Source organism: Planococcus citri, chromosome 2 (assembly GCF_950023065.1).
Source record: "Planococcus citri chromosome 2, ihPlaCitr1.1, whole genome shotgun sequence".
Classification (NCBI taxonomy): Eukaryota; Metazoa; Arthropoda; class Insecta; order Hemiptera; family Pseudococcidae; genus Planococcus; species Planococcus citri.
In genome coordinates this window covers 61,775,735-61,798,756 of record NC_088678.1, presented here as the reverse complement: position 1 = coordinate 61,798,756, position 23,022 = coordinate 61,775,735, and the positions used below count along the sequence as shown (strand labels likewise).

The following is a 23,022-nucleotide window of genomic DNA, read 5'->3' as shown; positions in this document are numbered from 1 at the left end:
TGTGTGGGTGATAACCCTCTGGAATGCACACACACAGTGGCATTCGGTAGTCTCATTGACACAGGGTAAAAAGACATAAAAAAGTCATAAAAGTTTGACCACAAGCTAGGTGCAAATGGAAAAACATATGGAAAGCCAGAAGGAAGACAGAAGGTAAATTGTACAATGATGAGTAGATGAGTGATTGAAACAGAAGCATATGAAGTCGTAATATAACATGTTAAATTACGAGTTCATACATATACAAGACAAAAATATGCGCTTTTAAAAAGCAGTTTAACCAAATGCATAATGCATAGGTAACCAATGTAGTCGTAAGGCAGCAACCTCGGCAGCTAAAGCTCTTTAAGGCAGCAACTTAACTCAGTGTTGCCACTTTTTTTGTACAAAAAATTAACTTGAAAAGTTTCAAAACGAAGTTTTCATGTCGTTCCCGTTCCGACTCTTAAAAATTCTGAAGAAAATATATTATGAACAACTTTTTATTCTGAATTACATATTAAAAAATTAAGATGGCATTATTTTGTAAAGTCAATTTAAAAAAATTGAAAGTATGCGAAAAAAATGAGTTTTTTTGATTTAAAACATAGAAAAAGTTTTGATTGGTGAAGTTGACCCATTTGACCCCTATTTTTACATATCCGTTGAAAAAGTTGAAAACTCCCTTTCACTCAATAAAATTAACTCATCACAAAAAAATGAAAATTTGAAAAAATTCAATTTTCAATTCCAAACATCAAAAAAATTTTAATTTATTCTGTGGTCTTATTTTGACCTGTTTCTGACGTATTTCATGAAAAAGTTGATAAAAATCACACTCGTAGCAAAAAAATTAAAATTCGTTTATTTTTGAATTTTTTCGAACTTTGATTTTTTTGTAATGAGTTCATTTCATCGAGTGAAAGGGTTTTTTCAACGGATCCAATCAAAACTGTTTTTTATGTTTTAAATCAAAAAATCTCATTTTTTCACAAACTTTCAATTTCTTTAAATCGACTTTATGAAATAACGCCATCCCACTTTTTTAATATGTTGTTCAGCATGAAAATGTTGTCCATAATCAATTGAGGAGCTTTATATCAAAACGCACTTGCACCATTTTTTCAATTTTCTGTAAATTGAGAAAAACACTGAAAATTGAGGGGGGGGGGTCAAATGAGGTATCAGTGGAAAGAGGAAGTCCTCCTGAGTACCAAACAAGCTTTTGTACAATTTGCGCAGTATGTGGGGGGGGGGGACAAAAACATTTTAGTGCGTTTTGATCTGAAAATTGGATGTTGGTGCGTTTTGATCTGAAAAATGAGGATTTAATGCGTTTTGATCTGAAAAATATTACGTAGGTATCTTGCACACAGTTTTCCAGTTCAAAATGAGAGAAAGTTTTTTCACATCAACATACTGAAGAAACAATTTTTTTTGTTTTAATACGAAATGAATACAAAATTGCTTTAATATGAAATGAACACAAAAGTAGGAACACTTATTTTTAATCAAGTTAATAAAATTACCAGAGGAACTCAAAAATAACACTTATTTTTAATCAACTATCAAGTTAATAGAATTACAAAATGAACACAAAAGTAATACTGATTGTTAATCAAGTTAATAAAATTACAAAAGGAACTCAAAAGTAACACTTATTTTTAATCAAGTTAATAAAATTACAAAATGAACACAAAAGTAACACTGATTTTTAATCAAGTTAATAAAATTATCAGACGTAACACTGTTCAGTCTTTAAAAAAATATCATCAATTTAATGAATGGACACATGGCTCTTCCAACAAACAATCACACTTTTCAAACGGATCATCAATTTCTTCTTCGTCATCGTCGACGTCATCTTTAGGGGTGTCTGTTATGGAAAGAAGATCTTCATAAAATTTTCCAGTATCGTTTCGATTACGCCAACCAACGCCAAATCTGGATTCCAAAATTGACAAAATATCTTTTCTCTTTTTCAATTTTAATGGGATCCGTTCATTTTTCAGTCCTGGAGGCACGATCTCTTCGAATTTAACGTTTGGTTTCGTGATCAAATAAGGTTGCTTCGTTGTGTCACGAATATGGTATTCCTGTTCCATTCTGACAGCTACGCCACTTTTTTTGGAATATGTGAACAAAACGAATTTTTTTTACATCTTTGATGCCAACGGTAGGACGCATTGAATTCATCAACGATTTGTATTGAAGAATATTCCAGTCTTTATTTACTTTGTGCACCTTTCCAACTTCGGAGTATAATGTGTTGTATTCGGACGGCAGTAGAATTTCTTTGATTTTGCAGAGTGTTTGCTCAACCTGTCCGAATACATGATCGGGAGGGAGGTAGGAGTGTCCACGTACTGGGAAATACAACAGTACCTTTCGAACATTCAGAGGAGATTCGTTTTTCAACCAAAAAGATAGGGTGTGGATGATGTGCTGGTTTTTGTTTTGGCCGGCGCACAAACTTTTCGAGCTAATTTTTCGTGCGAAAAAAAGTGGCAACACTGACTTTATGATATCACCAAAAAGCCTTTTAAAACCCCTAATTATTGGAAAAAGTTCCATTTTGGTAGGTATCGCGGTTATCGAGTTATCCACTGCTGAAATAGATGATACTCGTATTTCAAGTTCACTGAAAACTTTGACACCCCCTAGCCGCCTTTAAAAAAGGGCTGGAGGGCTGCAATTTTCGCCATAGGTTATCCCTTCGGAAGGTCTTTCTACAAGAAAAATTTCAAAAAAATCGCCGACCCCCCCCCCTTACTACTTCTTGGTCGAATTGACGCGGAATACCGATCGCAGCACGTTTGCCTTTTCTTAGAAGCATTAGCTCGAATAGCGGAGGGGGGGGGCTAATAAATTTTTTTTGAGCACTTTCATGAAGTTTTCTGACAAGTAAATTTTACAACTCGTCAACTCCAACCGAAAGCTGAAATTTGGCTCAATGGAATTAAAAAATCTGAAATTTTCTAAAAATTCCAAAATCGTAAACTTTTTAAATTAATTGCTTGAAACTTCGCCCATCTCCTAAAGGTGGCCCACAGAATCGATTGATACCATTTTGATGCTGATCTGGAGCCTCCAGCAGAAGTTGACTTTTCTCCAGTAATTTAAAATCGCTCCAGAAGGCGTTGTTATCAACTTTGGCAGCTGAAAATTTAATCCTATCATAAGTTGGGTTTTCCAAAGCGATTAATGTTGATGAATCGGAAAATCGAGGTGACGAGTGGAAAAGTGTATTTTTTTTACAAGTTATTAAAAAATCACAAATAATTTTTTAAAAATTCCAGAATTGTAAATTTTTGCAATGAACTGTTCAAAACTTCGCCTCTCTCCTGAAGTTGATCCCCGGAATCGATTGACACCATTTTTATATCCATCTGGAGCCTCCAGAAAAAGTTGACATTTCTCCAGCAATTTAAAAATCGCTCCAGAAGGAGGCGTTGTAATCAACTTTGGCAGCTGGAAATTGAATCCTGTCGTATGTTCGATATTCCAAATCAATTAGGGCTAGTGAATCGAAAATTTTAGGTCACGAGGTGAAAAGTGTAGATATCCTTTTTTTTTTTAAAGTTAAAAAATCTCGAGTTTTCAAAAAAATTCCAGAATAGTCGATTTTTGCAGGAAACTGTCCAAAACTTAACGTACACCTTAAATTCGACCCCTCGAATGGATTTCCACAATTTTTGTACCGATCTGGAGCCTTCAGCTAAAGTTGAGTTTTCTCCAGCAAGTTCAAATCGTACCAGAAAGCGTTGTAATCAACTTCGGCAGCTGAAAATTTAATCCTATCATAAGTTCGATATTCCACATACCACATCGATTAATGTCGGTGAATCTAAAATCCGTGGTGACGAGTTGAAAAATATATTTTTTACAAGTTGAATAATATCAAATTTTCAAAAAATTCCAGAATCGTCAATTTTTATGATAAACTGTCCAACGCTTCTCCTACTCTTTCAAATTTCACCTCTCCTCCCTCCCAATCGATTGCCCCTGTTTTTTTATCGATCTGGAGCCTCCAGTAATAGTTGATTTTTCTCCAGCAATTTCAAATTGTTCCAGAAGTCATTGTAATCGATTTCGGCAGCTTAAAATTCAATTCTGTCATAGTTGGACTTTATTAATTGATTGGGGCAGGTGAATGGCTAAATCGAGGTGACGAATTGAAAATAGTATCTATTTTTTACATGTTGAAAAATCTAAAATTGAAAAAATTACTCCAAAATCGACTATTTTTTCAAAAAATTACTCGAAAGCTGATCGTCTAGCCCTCAAAACTGACATCACAAATCGATTGCCACCATTTTTCAGCCATTTTGAACCCTCCAGCAAAAATTGAATTTTCTCCATCAATTTCAAATCGTTCCAGAAAGGAGTTTTAATTAATTTCGGTAGCTGAAAACTTGACCCTGTTCGACCTTCTGAATCGATTAGGGCTTGTGAATCGCAAATGTTGAAAATTGTATACTCTTATCTTTTGAAAAATCTCAAATTTAAAAAAATTCCAAAATTGTCAATTTTTGCAAAAAATTACTGAAAACTTCATCTAGCCCATAAATTTGACCTTACCAATTGATTGCCACCATTTTCCAGTCTATCTGGAGCCTCCATCATAAATTTACTTCAAGTTAAAAAATCTCAAATTGGAAAAAATATTCCAAAATTGTCAATTTTTGCAAAAAAATACTCGAAGTTTCGTCTAGCCCCTAAAATTGACCTACCAAATCTATTTCCATCATTTTCCAGCTGATCTAAAGCCTCCAGTAAAAATTGAATTTTCTCCAGCAATTTATAATCGTTTCAGAAGGGTTTTTAATCAATTTCGTAAATCCGAGGTGGCAGACTTAAAAAGTGTAAGATTTTTTTTACAAGTGGAAATCTCAATATTTTTTTAGGAAATCCAAAATCGCCAACTTGCGCCGAAAATTACTCAGAATTTCTTCTATACCTTCAAAGTCGGCCTTTGAATTCCTGTTATTTATTTTCAAGTGGCTAAAAGTTGGATTTATCACTAGCTACTTCAAATCATGGAAACATATAAGATGATTATTTTATTTAACAATGTTTTAAGGAATGACAGGTAAGTGTGTACTTTTTAAATATCTAAAATCGTATTTCGATTAAAAATAACGAGGTTCTGGATATTCACAACGAGCAATCTGCCTATGCAGGTATCGTATTTGTAATGTGCAGAACTTGAACGAATTTCAGGTGCTAATTTTTGGAGTGGATTATAATATTGACGAATGTCGAATTTCACGTAGATTTAGCCAAATTCATCTGAGTTCTGATATTACCCACGTAATCTAGAAACAAAACAAACAGGTAGGTACATACATAAGTAGGTAATGCATATTTAAGAGGGTATTTTGTCTTCGAAAAAAGGAACTTTTCAAATTTTTTAGTTACCTATGAGTGGGATATCTTTTCGGTTACCTGAATAATAAAATTACAAGATTAATATACCTAACTTTTAAATAAATCAATTGTTCTGGTAACTGTTTTTTAATCTTACCCATCGCACAAATCCACCTACTGCAGCGAAGATACGAGCTGAATGCATCTGAAAATTTGAGTCGTATTAGAATGGTCATTTTAAAAACTATAAGTTCTTGTTCTGATACATTATTTTTTTTTTGCTTTATAAGACGGTGGGGGGGGGGGAGATCTTTTAGCTTCTGTATTCCTAAAAAATCACTTGACAGACTAAAATTCTTATAAATGTTGTGGTATGAGTCTGAATGCTATAAAAAAATTTCAACCAGGTAAGGTATATAATGCCTACCTAGCACATTATCCTTTGTTTTAGAAAAATGAAATTTATTGTATTCAGATTCTATATCATTAATGTACTTTCTTGCCCACAATTCTCCAATATCCGTTAAAGCGTCGATATCTGCGAATAATTAAATTGATCAAATATTTGTCGCATAAGGTCACATACTCGTAATTGGTTAGGTAATAATGAATAATTACCGTGCTTTTCCGCGGATTCGCAAGCTGCAAAATTACATTACGAGTTGAGAAGATGATTGAATACGATGATTAGTAATTTTGTACATTTAATTGAGGAAATTCTATTTGATTTACATAACTAAATTTGAATGTAGATAGGTACATACTATTTACGTAATTATCAATTCCTTTTGCATACTCGTAGCGAGAGGTATCAAAAAGCAAATTCTCAAGTTGGGCAAACCATTGTTTCATTGTATTTTGTTCTCCTGAAATGGTTTATTTTTTTTTAAAAGGTAAGAAATAAAATGGTGACTCGTTTGCTTACTTTCGATTGACTTGGTTTCAAATGAATATTTCTCTAACCTTTTTCACTTTGCTCGTCACGTGATTCAGTTGGATTTTCACTTGTTCCAGCTTCCTTTTTATCTACAGAAAAAGAAATGAATATTGTACGTTTTAAATTGAGGGTTCCTTCTATTCTCCCTCCTTAATATGGATCATATCATTTTACTATTTTTGAAAAATTTACTGTTTTTATGCTTACTTTCAAGTTCGCTATCTTTTTCCTTCTGATTTTCAGCATCTTCGTTTTGAACTTTACCGTCAACGTGGTCAGAATTTTGGCTAATGTTTTCTTGATCAAGTATTTGTTTTTCATTTCCTGAAAATTATGCAGTTTGACATGTAGTTTTCAAAAATGATCGCAGTTATCTATTGTCTCGTGGTATTTTTTGTTTGTTTTTATACCCTGAGACCCGCCGTTTTTGGTTTGCTGCTCTTGAAAATTTTTATGTTTGGTTTGGATTTCTTGAATGAGTCGTTCGAATATGTTGAATAATCTTACTGCGCAATCTCGTAAGCAATTGTAGGCTTCTGCAAGAAATTATTTTGTCGATGTGTAGGTACTTTTGTTCAATACGGTTTTGTGATATCATAGTTGAGCTGTAATTCCTTCGTTGTGTAATTTTTATTGGATATAGGAACCGACTTACTTGGTTGATTCACCTGATCTAAAATAAAAACGCGATTAAAAAACATACATTGTATTTCATGACAGCATTCTGATGTCATCTCGGGTCAAAAAGTAAAGACAAAGTGAGCTCACCTAAATCTTTATATCTCACCCATTCGTGTTCTCCGCAAAGACCTAAAATTGCGATTAAATTGACGATGGTTTCAGTATTAATTTTTTTTTACCATTTTTTAAAATTGAGTGGAGCATACGAAATACAAATACGTATTACGTACCAAGCACTATTTGCGTTATTTCGTGGAATTCATTAGCTTTTTCTTTCATAGTAGTGATTGCGAATTGCTTGTATCTGTTGATTAGTTCGTCGGTTTGTTTATTTGACTTATTCGTCTCTGTTCTCTTTATCTCCTCAATTGGCCTATCGATCTCGCTTGTTTTAAATGCAGCATTTGGGTCATTGGACTCGTAATGGTTATTCAGACATGATTTTAGATCATCGTATGCTTGGTCAGGTTCTATTAAATGAGTTGAAATTATACAAACATTTGCTGACTTGGTAAAAAAATTAACCAATTTGAAACATTTTTCAAGTATTACATACTCTTCTTAATTCCATCCAGTTGTTTTTCAAAATAAAAAGGATCATTCGGCGTTGCATCACAAAGAACTGGGATTGAAAAATTAAAAAAAAAATCATTTTAAAAAGTGCCTCGATTTTTTCAAAAGTAGGTAGGTACCTATTCATTCTGCAACTTTGAATATCTCACCAAATAGGTAATCCTCTACTCCTTCTATGTGTATTTGATTTTCATCGTATTTGGGGAAATTTGCATTCAAACATCCACCAACAGCTGTTATTTGGAATTGATAATTATTTGTACATTGTTCTGGCACCTGGTCATATTATTATTATTTTTTAAAATCAAAGTCATTCAAAATTTGTACTCACCCAGTCGTCCATTATCAGCTGTAAATGAAATTTGAATTAAATCAGGTAGAGATCAAACAAGTAGGTAAGCCTAATTCAAGATGAGTTATCTTTATCTAATACAAGGTATAGGTAATTGGCGAATTCACTTACGAAGTTGTTGTTCATTTCCTTTTACTATGGAAAATCCTCCTAAACCTGGATATTTGTGTGAAGAAAAGTGTCATGATTATTTTAAAGAAGATTTGAATTGGTAGGTATAATTTTCATATAGAAATAGGTATAGATGTTTTTGTACTCACTGATGCAGAGAATGATGGCGATAGGAAACATTTCTGTGTTGGTATCGATAAAAATTGTGTCACGTCGAAGCTGAAGTTCGATAGCAAAATGAATAACATAATATGAAAATAGGTACCTTTATGTTTTGTAAGAATGATGTCTCGTGGGGAATCGAAGCAACGAAGACAGGTATGAGCTATCGAGCACCTGTTTAAATAATACAAGAAATATGCTTTAGACGCAAAATGAGGATACGAACGAGGGTTCATGAAATTGAATATGTGTGAGTCATATAACTGTAACCTTCATATATTCAAAGATTATGTACCCATAATTTCAGTAGTATAGTTTCTTAAAATTTCAATTCAAGCTTCAAACGTTCTCAAAATAAGTCCATTTTACATAATGTGGGATAACTTTTTGTTTTTGACGATGCAAGAATACACGAATTCGACATTTTTAAAAATCGAATTCTTTTTTGATTATTTTACTCCACTTTGAGTCGTTATATTATACAGTATGTTTGTTTTTTGACCTTTCATTTTATTTTTTCTCTACGAGGCAGATATCCGAACGAGCAAGAACACGAAAGGGCATTCAAAACCTACTTACCCCATCGTTTTTTTGTCGTATTTTGAGAAATTTTTAAAAATCTACAGAGTTGTTTGAATTTACTACATTGTATTATACATACCTAGTTACAAGTATTTGCCTTGAATTAGTGTACAGTTTTTTCTTTAGATTTCTGATTTCAATTTTTGCACTCATATTACCCATACTACAAATTTAAGTCAGATGGGGGGGGGGGCAATTTTCAAAATTTCCAAAATTGTGACATTGATTTGGAAAATGTGATTTTTCACTTGATTTATCCTACCTACGTGTCTTTGAAATAATCGAAATCGTTACCTCAAAAGTGCTGATTTTCGTTCCAATGTCACAATTTTTGAAATTTTGAATCTCCCTTCAGAGACTTAGTTTGAGTCAGGGATAATATCAAATTGACGAAATCGAAATCAGTGACCTCAAAAGGCCAGATTTCCACACATATTTGTATGTGAAAATTTTTCAAATTTTGAGCTCCTCTTCATGGGACTGGATTTAGGGCGAGGTAAAATCCTGTGAACGAATCGAAACCAAGTGATTTCAAAAATCCAGACTTCCATGTCCGTGACTCAATTTTTGAAATGTCGAACTTCCCTCTGGAATTTAATTTGGAATCTGTATAGTAAAATCTATAATGAAATAAAATCAAAATCAATATCCTCTAAAGCTTGAATTTCCATGCCTATATCACAATTTTTGAATTGTTGAACTCCCCCTGTGAGGCTTTATTTTGGGTTACAAGTAAAATGAAATGTTGTTAATAATGAATAAATAAAAGTTGGCAATCTCATAAATCCAGATTTTTGCATTCTTTTTTAAAATTATTATATGGAAATCACTCTCTGTGGAGGCTCAATTTGAACCAGTGATTACGAAACTCGCGATTAAAAAACTGCTCAAGTAGTCTGGTGTGTGTCTCAAAATAATTTAGAATTTATTTTTTAGAAATTTTTCAGCTCACATAAAAATTGCATTTCAAATGACGTTCAAAAAAATATTTTCATTTGAATAATTGGGTGAAAATACTACAACAAAATGATGCAAAGATTTTCAGTTTTTGTTCAGGTGGACCAGAAATGGAAATTTTTTGAAAATATGATCTTACCCACTTTGTACTTATTATAATTATATACATAAAAAAAATGCAAAATAAAGATGATGAAAAATAAAAGAAGAAATGAATAAAAAAAATTTGAAAAATCGAACTAGAGTGAAAAATATTTGTAGGTACTCGTACATACCTACTGCCAGATGAAATGAAATGAAGACGAGAAACTGAAATGTCGAAGGTAGTTTTGACCAATCTTCTGCCATTCTCCCTCGAAAAAATCTTGAAATACTTGACAACATTGAAGAAGTAGAAAATTGAACTCTACTTTCTCATAAAAATTTGATGACTTCACACTCGCAAAAAAAAATCATCGCGGAGTGTTCGAAAAATATCCTGCGAAAGAACTGTTTTTTTGTTTTAAAATTCTGCTTGATATCCTGTCTTTTGTAAACTCAAAAAATGACAGAATAATCTACAAGTAGGTAATTTGCATTTATTGAAATAATATTTACAGAGTGATTGAACTTATGTAATTTAAAGCAAATTTTCAAAGAATAGGTATTAGGTAAGCTGTAATTTCCTACCGAAGGATGATCGCTCAACGTTTCCATGTTGAAAAAAAATAGTCTTCTATAGTTTATTCGATTTTCAGGTTTCGAATGAATCTTGAAGCAGTTTTTTATCATTTTCGCTGATGCGGTCGATGGTATTTTCCAAAAGATCTACATGAAGTCAAAAGTTGTGACAATTAATTCTGTGTAATTATCGAGATTTTCAGTGGAAATATTTAATGTAGGTTAATGAGTTACCGACCATAAAATGGAACTCCTTCACGTGTTTCTAAAACCAATGCGCCAACATTTTATTCAATTAAGATACTTAATCTATTAAAAATACCCGCCTTTTAAAAAAATTGTTTCACTTACTCATGGTACAGGTCCATTTAGCGCATGCAAAATACGAAATAATACTGGCTAAAAAATAAAACGCACACTCATTTTAATAGGCAATAATTCAACCTTTGCTTACACAAGTTACAGGTGGGGTAGAGGAAAAGACTGTAATTTTTTTTGTGACTAAACAAACTGAGAATATAGAATCCCTGTTATTTTTATTTTCAGCCAATTCAAGCCATTTAATCACAGTACATTTTTTTGTGAAACATTTTGCTAACTCAATTGTATAAATATTTTCTCACCGACGAATTTGTCTTTCGTTTCACCAGCTGGATAAGTGTTATAAAATCCATTAATGTCGTCGATATAGGCCCTGACATATTTTGATCCAATTTCATTCAACATTGATGCACCTGTTTGAAATTTTTTTCAGTTAGTGGTTAAATCTGGATGAAGGTATAGCCATTCGAATGAAGAATAATGATTGAATCTTTCCTTTCTCACTTATATCAGTTTCATTTTCGCATTCTGAAAAACGGAACGAATTATTTTCACGTGTTCCCAAAATCCTTATCTGGGTAGGTACTGTATTTTTTCTTTTGAAGGTAAACATCATTGCTCACCTCCAATGTAATTTTCGATAGTTTTCCTAGTTGAAGGCTCGAGTTGATCTGATTCTTCTTTTCTTGTCATTTTGTCATTGTTTCGTTGTAAAATTTTTCGAAGCGAATCAAATTTTCCAAAAAGGGTCACAGCACAATTTTTTAAACATTTCAGAGATTCTGTTGATGGAGATATAAATGAAATGTAGGCGATAAGAAACTATCACACAATATTCCAAGATTTCGTAATTTTTTTTTGTGCCGATTATGAATCATTTGGTATGAAAATGGACAGCTTTTCCACTTACTAGATTTTTCTTCATCGTCTATAAATGAAAAAATTGATTCGATGAGTTCGAGCTTAATTTTTTAAATAGGTAACGTTTTTTATTTAGCTTACCCAATGTCTCGAATTCAACTAATTCTCCAGTTTCACATAAACCTACAAAATTGAGAAGTGAATAACTCGTTTCAAGATGAAGAATCCTTCTAGGTAATCTGATCGTACAAATAGTCTTCAAAATAAATTCTAAATCGTCGATGAAATAATGACGAACCTACTACCAGTTCGTTGATTTTGGGAAATTCTGGGTTTCCCACCCGATCTCTGGTGGAATCGGGTAAACATTTCTTATACCTTGTGATCAGCTCTTCAGCATGGTTACCCAAACAGGTACGTACTTGATAAAATACTTCATCAGGATCTACCGAGATGAAATTCAAAAATTTTATCATCTGGGTATTCTATTCAAGATTACAACTGAACTTACTCAGATGTTTTATTTTTAATATGTCTTGAATGTGTGTCTTTTCGATATTTGTGGCTTCACAAAGCTCTGAAAAAAAATTGCCTCATCAAATTTCGACCAACTGTAATTTCTAATTTGTCATGTTGAGTCTGGAAACTGCTCACGATATAAACGGTCTTCTGTTTTGATAAATTCGTCTTTCACCCATGACAGACTTTTACCCAAACATTCTGCTACTTCTGATAAAATTTCACTAATTTAATAGGAGAGTTTTTAAAGTCTCATTTTGGATATTGTCAAGTTGAGGAGTTACTTTACCTAGCCTCCCAGCATCTTCAGCTATTTATGAAAAAATTAAGGACTGTTTCAGAAACTGGAAAATAATGCAAAAAATGTGGATATAAATTAATTGTTCAACTCACGAAGTCTATCTGCACATTGACATGGAAATTGGCTGAAACCAAGTATTCTTGAGTAAAAATTGGATAAAGATGATGAAAATCGCTGACCACCAAGAAGAAGTAAAAACACACTGACGAAAATAATAACCGTCGAAGGAATAATTTCCATAATAATTTCGATATCGGTTCCCTCGAAGAAAATTTTTAAAACTTATACATATATAAAAGCGATTATCGTGTCGAAGAAACAAAATCAGCTGCTATACTGTCATTAACAATGTTTCGTGCAATCTCATACGTATTTATGGGAATTCGATGTTCAAACAGTGCATCAGTTGACTCGATTTTTCTGCTGTTCGTTTCTGCTGCGTTTTCGCTTACCAATGTAGATTTTATTTCAACAGACGATTTCGAAGTTGGTTGTCAAAATTATTGGCGCTAAAATAAATTTCCAGTTATGCTGGTTCAGCATAATTTATTGTGTGTTGGCATAATAGAATTACACGTAATGTTTGGGTACCTAACTACCTATGTTTATTGAAATTGATATTCACAGAATGTTTAAGCCAGATTGAAAATATGTTTAAAGCAAAAAATTGATTTTCGTTTTAAAAATATGCTTTCAGATTGAGAAAATTGATGATGATTTATGATCTATAATCGATTAATCGAATCGTTTTCGATTTTTAATCACATGAGATCAATCGCAGGCAAAATAAAAAAAATGTATTTCAATGCCAAAAATATGCTTCCAGAACAGAAATTAATCATGATCAACAATCGATTAATCGAATCCTGAAAATCAATTCATTTGCGATTTTCGATCCCTCAAAATCGAAGGATCAATTTTAGCGTCATATATGGTTCTCATATAAGACTTGATTATGATCAATAATCGATTTATCGAATTGCAATAATCGATTCAATTGCGATTTTCAATCTCACATGATCAATCATGTTCAAAGTGAAAAAACTAATTTTCGTTTTGAAAATATACAACCGTGTAAAAAATTGATCATTATAAATAATCGATTAATCGAATCGTAAAAATCGACCCATTTGCGATTTTCGATCTCACATAACCGAAAATGTTAGGAATGAGCAATCAACATTTTAGCTTCAAAACTAAATTTCTGGATCGAAAATCGAATAATCGAATCTCAAAAATCAAATCATGCGCGATTTTCGATTTTTTATGATCATTGATCAATGATATTTAAAATGAAAAACTTAATTTCAGCCTCAGAAATATGTTTTCGGACCATAAAATGATCATGAATCATGATCAACAATCGATTAATCGAATTGTAATGTGCGATTATCGATTCCACATTTTCGCCTAAGACTGAAATTTCAGAAGTGAGCGAGTGCTCAAAAATGCTTTAAAAAACAAATCCATTGTTGATCCGCCAAATAGGCCTTGAAGACCACCTGATCTCAAAAATCAATTAATCAAACCCCAAAGATCGACTCATTTGCGATTTTCGATCACATTTTGACCGGAAATGTTCGAAATGAGCAAACAGTATTATTTAGCTTCAGAAGTAATTTTCGGGATCGAAAATCGAATAATTTGATTGAACTTTGAAATGAAAAAATTGAATTCAGCCTCAAGAATAGACTTGCAGATCAATAATCGATCGTGATCGAAAATTGAAAAATCATCATGGTTAATAATCGATTAATCGAATCGTAAAAAGTGATTAATTTTCGATTTTCGATCTCATGAGGTCAATCATAGGCGAAATGAAAGTATTCATTTTGTTCACAAAAGTATTCTTCCTGATCAAAAATTGATCATGATTAATAATCGATTAATCGAATCGTAAAAATCGACTCATTTGCGATTTTCGATCTCATATGACCGAAAATGTTCGAAATAAGCAATCAATTCATATTTTAGCTTCAAAACTGAATTTCCGGATCGAAAATCGAATAATCGAATACCAAAAATCGATTCATGCGCGATTATCGATCAACATACGATCGATAATTTTTTTAAATGAATGAATCAATTTCAGCATCAAAAATACGCTTTTGAACTAGGATGTGATCATGATTAATAATCGATTAATAGAATCGTAAAATCGATACGTGTGCGATTATCGATCTCACGTGATCAATAAGTAACTAGTGGCGGTGAATGAATAAGTAGTACATTTAAATGAAATAAGTAGGTACCTATGTAATGAATAATTTTCAACTACATACATGGAAAAAATGCATTATACTGTCAGAGTTTTCAACTGCTCAAAATGGTGACTGATGGTATTTATATGTAGGTATCTAAAATATTGATCCATAGGCCATAGTATACCATTCTCAAGGTTATGCATATTGCATATTGGTAGGTACATATCAGTGCATATTGTGAAGATTTTAAATTCTATTGTAATTTAACACCACTCAAAATCACGAGTGAAATTTGTCATTTTCAAGGCCAAACTATACTCTGGATCCAATCTAGATAATGCGACACTTTGGTGTAAACTCCCGGGTATTTGTTATGTTTACAGATTCCAGTACCAAAAGATGCGATTCCTATGATATTCCACACGCATGGTTCACGCAACGGAATTTGTAGCACACCTCCCGAGTCAGCCTGTTTTTAAAAAAATCACAAAAATTAGTTTTCCCCCTCTTCTGGTGTACCTGAAGGCAGAAAACACGCTCTTCTTCTTTGGCTTAAAGTACATAGTAGGTAGGTACCTTAATGTGGCTCTCCTCAAACGATCGACAATACGAGGGCTCTCCTGAGTGTACATCTCGACCACAAATCATAGTATTTGAATCATAAACGCGTGTTAACTTGGTGGAATTTCCGTTAAATGATGCTTCGCATTCATAATGTTCTACTATTTCTACTTTTGCTTCCAATAAATTGTTGCTAGTTTGTTCGGCTATGAAATGAAAATCAATGTTGAGAGACTGTCTATAGATTAAAGGATTACATCGTATCTAATATATTCTACCTATGCCCGTTCTTTCCCAGCCAGTAATGGTCGGATAGTCCGAAAAGATAAATCTGTCAAAGGATGTCGATATACCTAAATGTACTATCAGTTTTACTGATGGGACGCGACGAGGTGGAAAGTTTCACAAACGTTCTCTTTTCGTAAATTCATGTTTACAAGTTGTTTTTTTTTCAAAAAGAGTAAATTTTTCGATTTTTTTTTTTTGGTGGGGAATAATTTATTTTCCCGGGCAATTACTTTTTAGGCGGGCAATAATTTATTTGGATGTGGATTACATTTATTTCGTCGTTTGTATGAAATAAAATTGTCGTTCGTATTACCTAACTTGTCGTGCTGAACTGTCGTTAAAAATCGTCGTTGAAATAGCCTATTTTGTCGTTCAAATGTCCTGTCGTTTGAATCACTTTTTCTGTCGTGCCGATATATATTTCCCTTCTATATGCGTGTATAGAATTTATAGGGTGAAAACTCTACTCAACTATAAAAACTAAACTTATATTCCAAATTACCTGAGATAGTGGAGATGGATTAGAAGTCGTCAGGACAATATTTGTCGAATTGCAGCATATCTTTGAGCCTTTTTTATCAACTTCATCTTGAAAACCGCATAGTTTGGCTTGTTTACTCTTTATAAGAGATCTTGAATTGGAACATTCGGAGTACAGTACGCAGAGCTGTCCAAAATGGGTACAGTTGTGAATCTTGACGTCTGAAATTATGTTTAATACAATACAATATGTGTAATAAAGCATCGAAAGATACATCTATGAAATTTTTTTCAGAATTTTAAATGGTAGCTCTCACTTACAGAGCCATTTTAAAATTTTAATTTTCAATTTGAAAGTTCAATTTTAATTTTTTGAAAATTTCAAAATGCTTAAAAAGTTCAAAATGCAATGCCCTTTCGAACTGTGAAATCAGTTTTGATCAAAGTGTCACAGCTTTGGAGGAATAACTTACGCTGCTGAAGTTGAGTACCTCGAGACAAAGCGGAAGTAAAGGAAGCCCTCCCTACCCGCTCCTTGCGAGGGCTGGAACGAACCTGATTGTGAGATTTTTATTTATTGATTTTCAGTTTTTGGTCTTATTTTTAGAAATAGAGTTTCATGTTTCACTTTTCGGAGTTTTTCATTTTACTCAAACTGTAGAGTAGAGCTATGATTATAATACCTATGTGAATTTTTCGAATGACCCAATTATAGTTACTGTACGCGGAAATGAAAGTTTTGCATTTTTTATATAATGTAATATGGTACGTACTTTGTAAAGCTATTTGTATTGCTGTGGAATTCTTGGAACTTGGCACTGGTTTTGAAGTAGCTGATTCCATATCAAATGGTCCACAAATTTTCTATCATCAAGCAGTAAATTGCATTAAGCATAAAATTCGAAAAAAGGTAATCAAATTTTGGCCCCTCCCGAAGTTCATTTTTGGTCCTTCCTGAGCGATTTAAAATTTCTGGAGAAAATTGTAAAATCGCTGGAGGCTACAGATTTTTCCAGAACTAATAGTTGTTAATATGAGGAAGTCAAAAGGTTCCCTTGTTAGTCGCTTGATTTTGGAAAGAAAAAATACGCTTTCAAAATACGAAATTCCTCGAAAATATGCAATGTGAAATTTTTTTACCGTCTTTTCTGTCCAGCACTAAAGCATATTAGATTTTACACCGTTTATTTATGACATGACGTATGTAAGTGAAAATTATGTTCAATCAAACTTTTAATTCCAAATTACCTGAGATAGTACTGATGGATGAGTAATTGTTGGAGTACAATAAGTCAAATTGCAACGCAATTCAAGATATCTTATCCAAGTATTATGTCGATCAGCTAATGGCATAGTTTTTTCAGCATCAATAAGCTCTCTTGCGTTGGAACAATCAAGAAGCGTGTTGCGGAAAGGCCCTAGGCAGATAAGTATGGTCGAGCGGCCCCCGGGACCTTCAGAGATGAAACTCATGTGGTGTATAGGTACCCCCAAGATAAGTATTTTCCCCAAGTTTTGGACCTCAACTCTGAGTGGTTCTTGAGTAATTCCTCAAAAATCGAAAATCGTTTTTAATTTTTTTCTCAGGATTGACTCGGCCGATTTTTTTCAAACTTGAACCAAAGTGTACGTATACATAAGGGCTTTCCCCAAAAAAATCAACAGCCCCCTCCCCCCACTTTTCCCCCTTCAAAATTGAGATTCAATTTTTTGAGGTCCCCCTTACCCCCCAAGGCCTTTTGGCACACTTTTCGAAAAATATTTTTTAGATGCAGTATTGATCCTAGAACAACATATAACTTACCCAAAATTGTACCTCGGGTGCGCCATAGTCAAATTCGACCAAAACCAACACCCCCTCACCAGTAATAAGGTTAATGTGGTACCTACGCCACTGCTATTGAAGAAATTTCTGGAGTATTGTTTATAATGTTGTCATTTTTAAATGAGAATGATGTTTTTGAGAGTCGTTATTCACAAATTCCCATTTAGGGGCAGCGAAGCACCCCCTCCCCCAAATTTGGGCGAAACTTTCAGAAAGAAACCTGGGGCATGTGACATATCGAATTATATGTTTTTGATAACGCTGAACACGAATATGACGTCAGATTTCTGATTGGACCCCACCCATGGCCCCCAACACCTCCCCAAATGAGATGAAATTTTAAAAAAAAAGGTTTGTTCGTGCGACACATGAAATAGTATGTTTTTGGCGACGCTGAAACCGAATATGACCTCAGGTTTGTGATTGGACCCCATCCATGGCTCCCCAAAAAATTTTTTGGACAATTACCCATGGGAGGAGGTTCTGGGAGCAATGGATGACGTCAATTTGAAAAACTAAGGCTATATTCGTGTTCAGCGATATCGAAAACGTATTACCTATTTCATGTGTCACCAGAATGAAACAATTTTTTTAGGATACTCCCCTTGGGAAGGTGCTGGGAGCCGTGGACGGAGTGCAATCAAAAATCTGACGTCATATTCGGTTTCAGCGTCGCCAAAAACATACTATTTCATGTGTCGCACGAACAAACCTTTTTTTTTTAAAATTTCATCTCATTTGGGGAGGTGTTGGGGGCCATAGGTGGGGTCCAATCAGAAATCTGACGTCATATTCGTGTTCAGCGTTATCAAAAACATATAATTCGATATGTCACATGCCCCAGGTTTTTTTCTGAAAGTTTCGCCCAAATTTGGGGGAGGGGGTGCTTCGCTGCCCCTAAATGGGAATTTGTGAATAACGACTCTCAAAAACATCATTCTCATTTAAAAATGACAACATTATAAACAATACTCCAGAAATTTCTTCAATAGCAGTGGCGTAGGTACCACATTAACCTTATTACTGGTGAGGGGGTGTTGGTTTTGGTCGAATTTGACTATGGCGCACCCGAGGTACAATTTTGGGTAAGTTATATGTTGTTCTAGGATCAATACTGCATCTAAAAAATATTTTTCGAAAAGTGTGCCAAAAGGCCTTGGGGGGTAAGGGGGACCTCAAAAAATTGAATCTCAATTTTGAAGGGGGAAAAGTGGGGGGAGGGGGCTGTTGATTTTTTTGGGGAAAGCCCTTATGTATACGTACACTTTGGTTCAAGTTTGAAAAAAATCGGCCGAGTCAATCCTGAGAAAAAAATTAAAAACGATTTTCGATTTTTGAGGAATTACTCAAGAACCACTCAGAGTTGAGGTCCAAAACTTGGGGAAAATACTTATCTTGGGGGTACCTATACACCACATGAGTTTCATCTCTGAAGGTCCCGGGGGCCGCTCGACCATACTTATCTGCCTAGGGCCTTTTCGGGTTTTCTGCCTTTGTTTTTGTGAACAGATTCTAAAACATTTTTAAAAGTTGAAATTTCTACAACATTTTACCTAATGAAGTAGGAAAAATAAAATGCCCTAATTTTAAAATGTCGAGTCGATTGGATGTGGTTTCAAGCCGTTCTGGAACCTCCAGCCTAATTTTTAAAATTCCAGATTTTCAAAAAGTGCCATAAAACTATCCAAAATTACTTTTAGCTCACACAAACGCGATCGCATTTCATATTTTTTGAAAACTCAAATTTCCAAAATAGGGTCTTCAGAATGGCGTAGAATTACCTTCAATTGTTTCATCAGGTTGAAAGTGTGAATTTAATCAAAATTTTAGGATTTGAACTTGATCAAATAAAATTTCAACAAACATTGGTTACGTGTAAGTAGGTATTTTTGAACAATTGTTGGCTATGTGTAGGTTTAGGTTCTGTTGGAGCAAGGAAATTATTGTCGTTCGTTGTAAAAATGTATTCTAGGTATAATAATTTGAAATATAAAATATTATGTTCGCACAATGATTCGTTATTTAACAATTCAGAAGTGGGATAAACCATGGGAAAACGAATTATGTATAGATGGCACTATTCAAGCTCGAGTTCGTCATGTTCAGCCTACAGTTCAACGACTAGTTCATCTTGTCTTTCACCTGAACAAGTTCCATTGTCATCAACATAAAGGGAGACGCGGTGCTCTGTTTGGTGCGAATTGTGTTCCACATTTGAACCAGGCAAAGTTGATGTTAGTTCCACTAAATTGTTATAATTATAAACTCAAGGAGTTGGTAGCAGTAGATGATTGATCCAAGCGTGAGAACTGAGAAGAATTATGTTTTTCAAACAAAGTTAGCTGCTTATGCTAAGGACTGGTATGCTACAGTTTCCATCACATGATTTATCATGGAAAGAATGGAAATGCAAATTAATGGCCATGTTCCCAGACATCAAAGATTTTTCCACCCAGCTGAATTGTAAGAAATTAGCTTAGTGAAACTTGGGATCAATAAGTATTATTTCATCAAGTTTACTATCAATTTGTGAGTGCAGAATCAAAGACGAGGATGCAGTATCCTGTCTAATCAATGGCATTTATGATAAAGTTATAGCTACTGGAGCTAGAGCTGGTCATTACCTTTCTCCTCAAGGTTCTTATGCAAATTTCTTGAATAGTTTAAATCGTTTGTTTACTGATAGAAATGGTCTGAGTGACCAACATGATCTGCATAGTAATACTCGTAATCTGTGTGGTAATGATCTATGTGGTAAACAAGATCTAAGTGATCGACGTGATAAAGACCTGTGTGGCAATTGTGATCTGAGTGATTGTTACAATGATAAACGAGATAAAAAGCCACAACCCAACTGTTATAATTGTAGATGTCCTGGGCATGTCGCCAAGGACTGTGAAGAGCCAAAAGTGTCTGTAAAAAAGAGGAATTGCGATAAGGCCATTTTTTGTCACCATCAAGTTTTCAACTCGACCACTCTAAAAATGTTGTAATAAATGTCCGAAATACAAATCCGTGGTTAGTTAACCCAAAATGGACATTTTTTAGGCTCCAGGGGTCCCCAAAGTTGCAAATAAAAAAATAATTTTAGGAACCACTAAGCATCATTTTCAAAAACTTTTTTTAGCGTAAAATATCTGTTTGAACCTGATAAACATTATGTGAGGTGATTTTCCTACTGTCGACCCTCGGGGGCAGAAATGGGGGGGGGGTCATTTTTTTGAAAATTTTGGAACCACCACTTTGATCGTACCCCTTTGAACCCTGCTAAAAAGCTTTTCACAGTTTATCAGTATCTGAAAGATCTCCATCCTACTAAATTTTGAGCTCAATAAAAATTTTCGCTGGTACTCAAAAATCCAATTTTCCGTAATTTCGATATTTTGGGAACCCCTGGGAAACTAGAAATCTGCGATTTGCGCCAAATGTAACTTTTTGAGGTATATATTCGATTATCCAAGTGAAAAAGTTCAACTAAGCTTCCTGAATATTTGCAATTTTGAAGCCTTTTTTAGAGCCCGCCCCCATTTTAAGAACCCCTAAAAAAGGCGTTTATGCATATTTTTTCAAATAAATTGAATAATTTGCATTTGAAACGCACTAGCAAGTGCTCGATAATTTTTCATATGATTTTCTCAATAACTTTCAATATTCAGCTATTTTGGGTCAAATTCTGAGAATTTTACTCTTTAAATCGTGAAATGAAAACGTAAGTATTTTCGAACAGTTAAATCTCAGAATTTGACCCAAAATAGCCCAATTTTGTAAGTTACAGGAAAAATCATATGAAAAATTATCGAACACTTGCCAGTGCGTTTCAAATGCAAATTATTCAATTTATTTGAAAAAATATGCATAAACGCCTTTTTTAGGGGTGCCCAAAGTGGGAGCTCTAAAAAAAGGGTTCAAAATTGTGAATATACAGGAAGCTTAATTGAAATTTTTCATATAAATTATTGAATATTGTATACTTCAAAACATCAAATTTAGCGCGAATCGCAGGTTTCTAGTTTTCCAGGGGTTCCGAAATTTATCGAAATTACAAAAAATTAAAAAATTGGATTATTGAGTACCAGCGCAAAATTTTATTGAGCTCAAAATTTGGTAGGATGGAGGTCTTTCGGATACTAATGGACTGTAAAAAGCTTTTTAGCGGGGTTCAAAGGGGTAAGTTCAAAATGGTGGTTCCAAAATTTTTCAAATATCAACCCCCCCCCCCATTTCTGCCCTCGAGGGTCAAAAACAGAAAAATCTCATGATGTTTATCAGGTTCAAACAGATATTTTACTTCTATTTTCATTAACAACTTTGGGAACCCCTGGAGCCCAAAAAATGATCATTTTGGGTTAACTAATCACAGCTTTGTATTTGGGAGATTTATAACAGCATTTTAAGAGTGGTTGAGTCGATAACTAGCTGGGACCAAAAAATGGCCTTTTCGCAACTCCTCCTTTGTTTTCGTTTTGGTCACATCGAGTCAAACTGCCATAATCCTTCGAAGAAACCCAGTTCACAAAATTGGAAGTTGAATGTTACTTCTTGTTCTCAAGTGGAATCTTGATATGAGTGTAGCTGATTGTTACGTAGGTATTTTTTGAAAATTGTTGGCTAATGTACGAGTAGGTTTAGGTTCTGTTGCAGCGAGGAATTTATTGTCGTTCGTTGTAATTTGAAATATAAAATACGGTCGCTCAATTATTCGTTATATAACACATTCTGATTTTAAAAAAATGGTTGGAGGCTCTAGCACTTCTGGAAACGTCAATTTTGGGGCCATAGACACCTCCTGCTCCAATTTTGAGACGCAAGAAGATTGACAATATGGATATCGTTATCATATGAATCAAAATCACTGAACACGAATATGAAGTCGGATTTGCAGTTGGGCCCACCTAAGAGTCACATTGGGGGAAAAAGGATTCTCAAAAATTGAATTTTTAGTGAAAAATGTCTGATGAAGCATGTTTCACAAAAAATTCAATTTTTGGGGAACCCAAAGCCTCGAATGTGGTCTTTAGAAGGGTTTAACTGTAAACATAACTTCATATTTGTGTTCAGTGGGATTCTTCGCAAATATTTCTCATTATTGATGCGAAATATATTGAAAGATATCATTCCTAAAGATGAAAAAATATTTTGGAACGCACGTGGTACCAATTTTTTGGTCATTATTTCCAACTTCAAACCTAAAGTTTTGACAATTTTTCTCGATTTTTGGAAATCCAAAATATTGGCATCACTGCGTTCCAAAATATTCTAAAATATTTCTTCAGTTTTAGGTATAAAAATAATAATGAT

At 33.8% G+C, this 23,022-nt stretch overlaps 1 protein-coding gene and 1 long non-coding RNA gene across 2 annotated transcripts; both read right to left on the bottom strand.

The window, feature by feature from the left end:
- Window positions 1-5,163: 5,163 nt before the first annotated feature.
- Window positions 5,164-5,888, bottom strand: LOC135833969 (uncharacterized). The gene is made up of 4 exons (XR_010556603.1): window positions 5,777-5,888; window positions 5,507-5,554; window positions 5,401-5,427; window positions 5,164-5,297 (listed from the first exon to the last, which is right to left on the bottom strand). It is a non-coding gene; the product is annotated as an uncharacterized LOC135833969 (long non-coding RNA).
- Window positions 5,889-6,036: 148 nt separating this feature from the next.
- Window positions 6,037-8,239, bottom strand: LOC135834122 (uncharacterized). Its single transcript, XM_065347959.1, has 12 exons — window positions 8,153-8,239; window positions 8,004-8,048; window positions 7,872-7,889; window positions 7,690-7,773; window positions 7,524-7,589; window positions 7,198-7,437; window positions 7,055-7,096; window positions 6,942-6,959; window positions 6,697-6,822; window positions 6,494-6,610; window positions 6,313-6,375; window positions 6,037-6,215 (listed from the first exon to the last, which is right to left on the bottom strand). The coding sequence occupies exons 1-12, from the start codon at window positions 8,181-8,183 to the stop codon at window positions 6,037-6,039; spliced, it is 1,029 nt and encodes a 342-aa protein (XP_065204031.1). The 5' UTR covers window positions 8,184-8,239.
- Window positions 8,240-23,022: the final 14,783 nt, after the last annotated feature.

Excerpts from the sequence above, each read along its gene's own strand:
- LOC135834122 (XM_065347959.1), bottom strand. The coding sequence starts at position 8,183 with ATGTTTCCTATCGCCATCATTCTCTGCATCA. Across the intron at positions 7,590-7,689 it reads AGTAGAGGATTACCTATTTG|TTCTTTGTGATGCAACGCCG; the intron begins GTGAGATATTCA and ends TTTCAATCCCAG. Across the intron at positions 7,438-7,523 it reads ACTGGATGGAATTAAGAAGA|AACCTGACCAAGCATACGAT; the intron begins GTATGTAATACT and ends CTCATTTAATAG.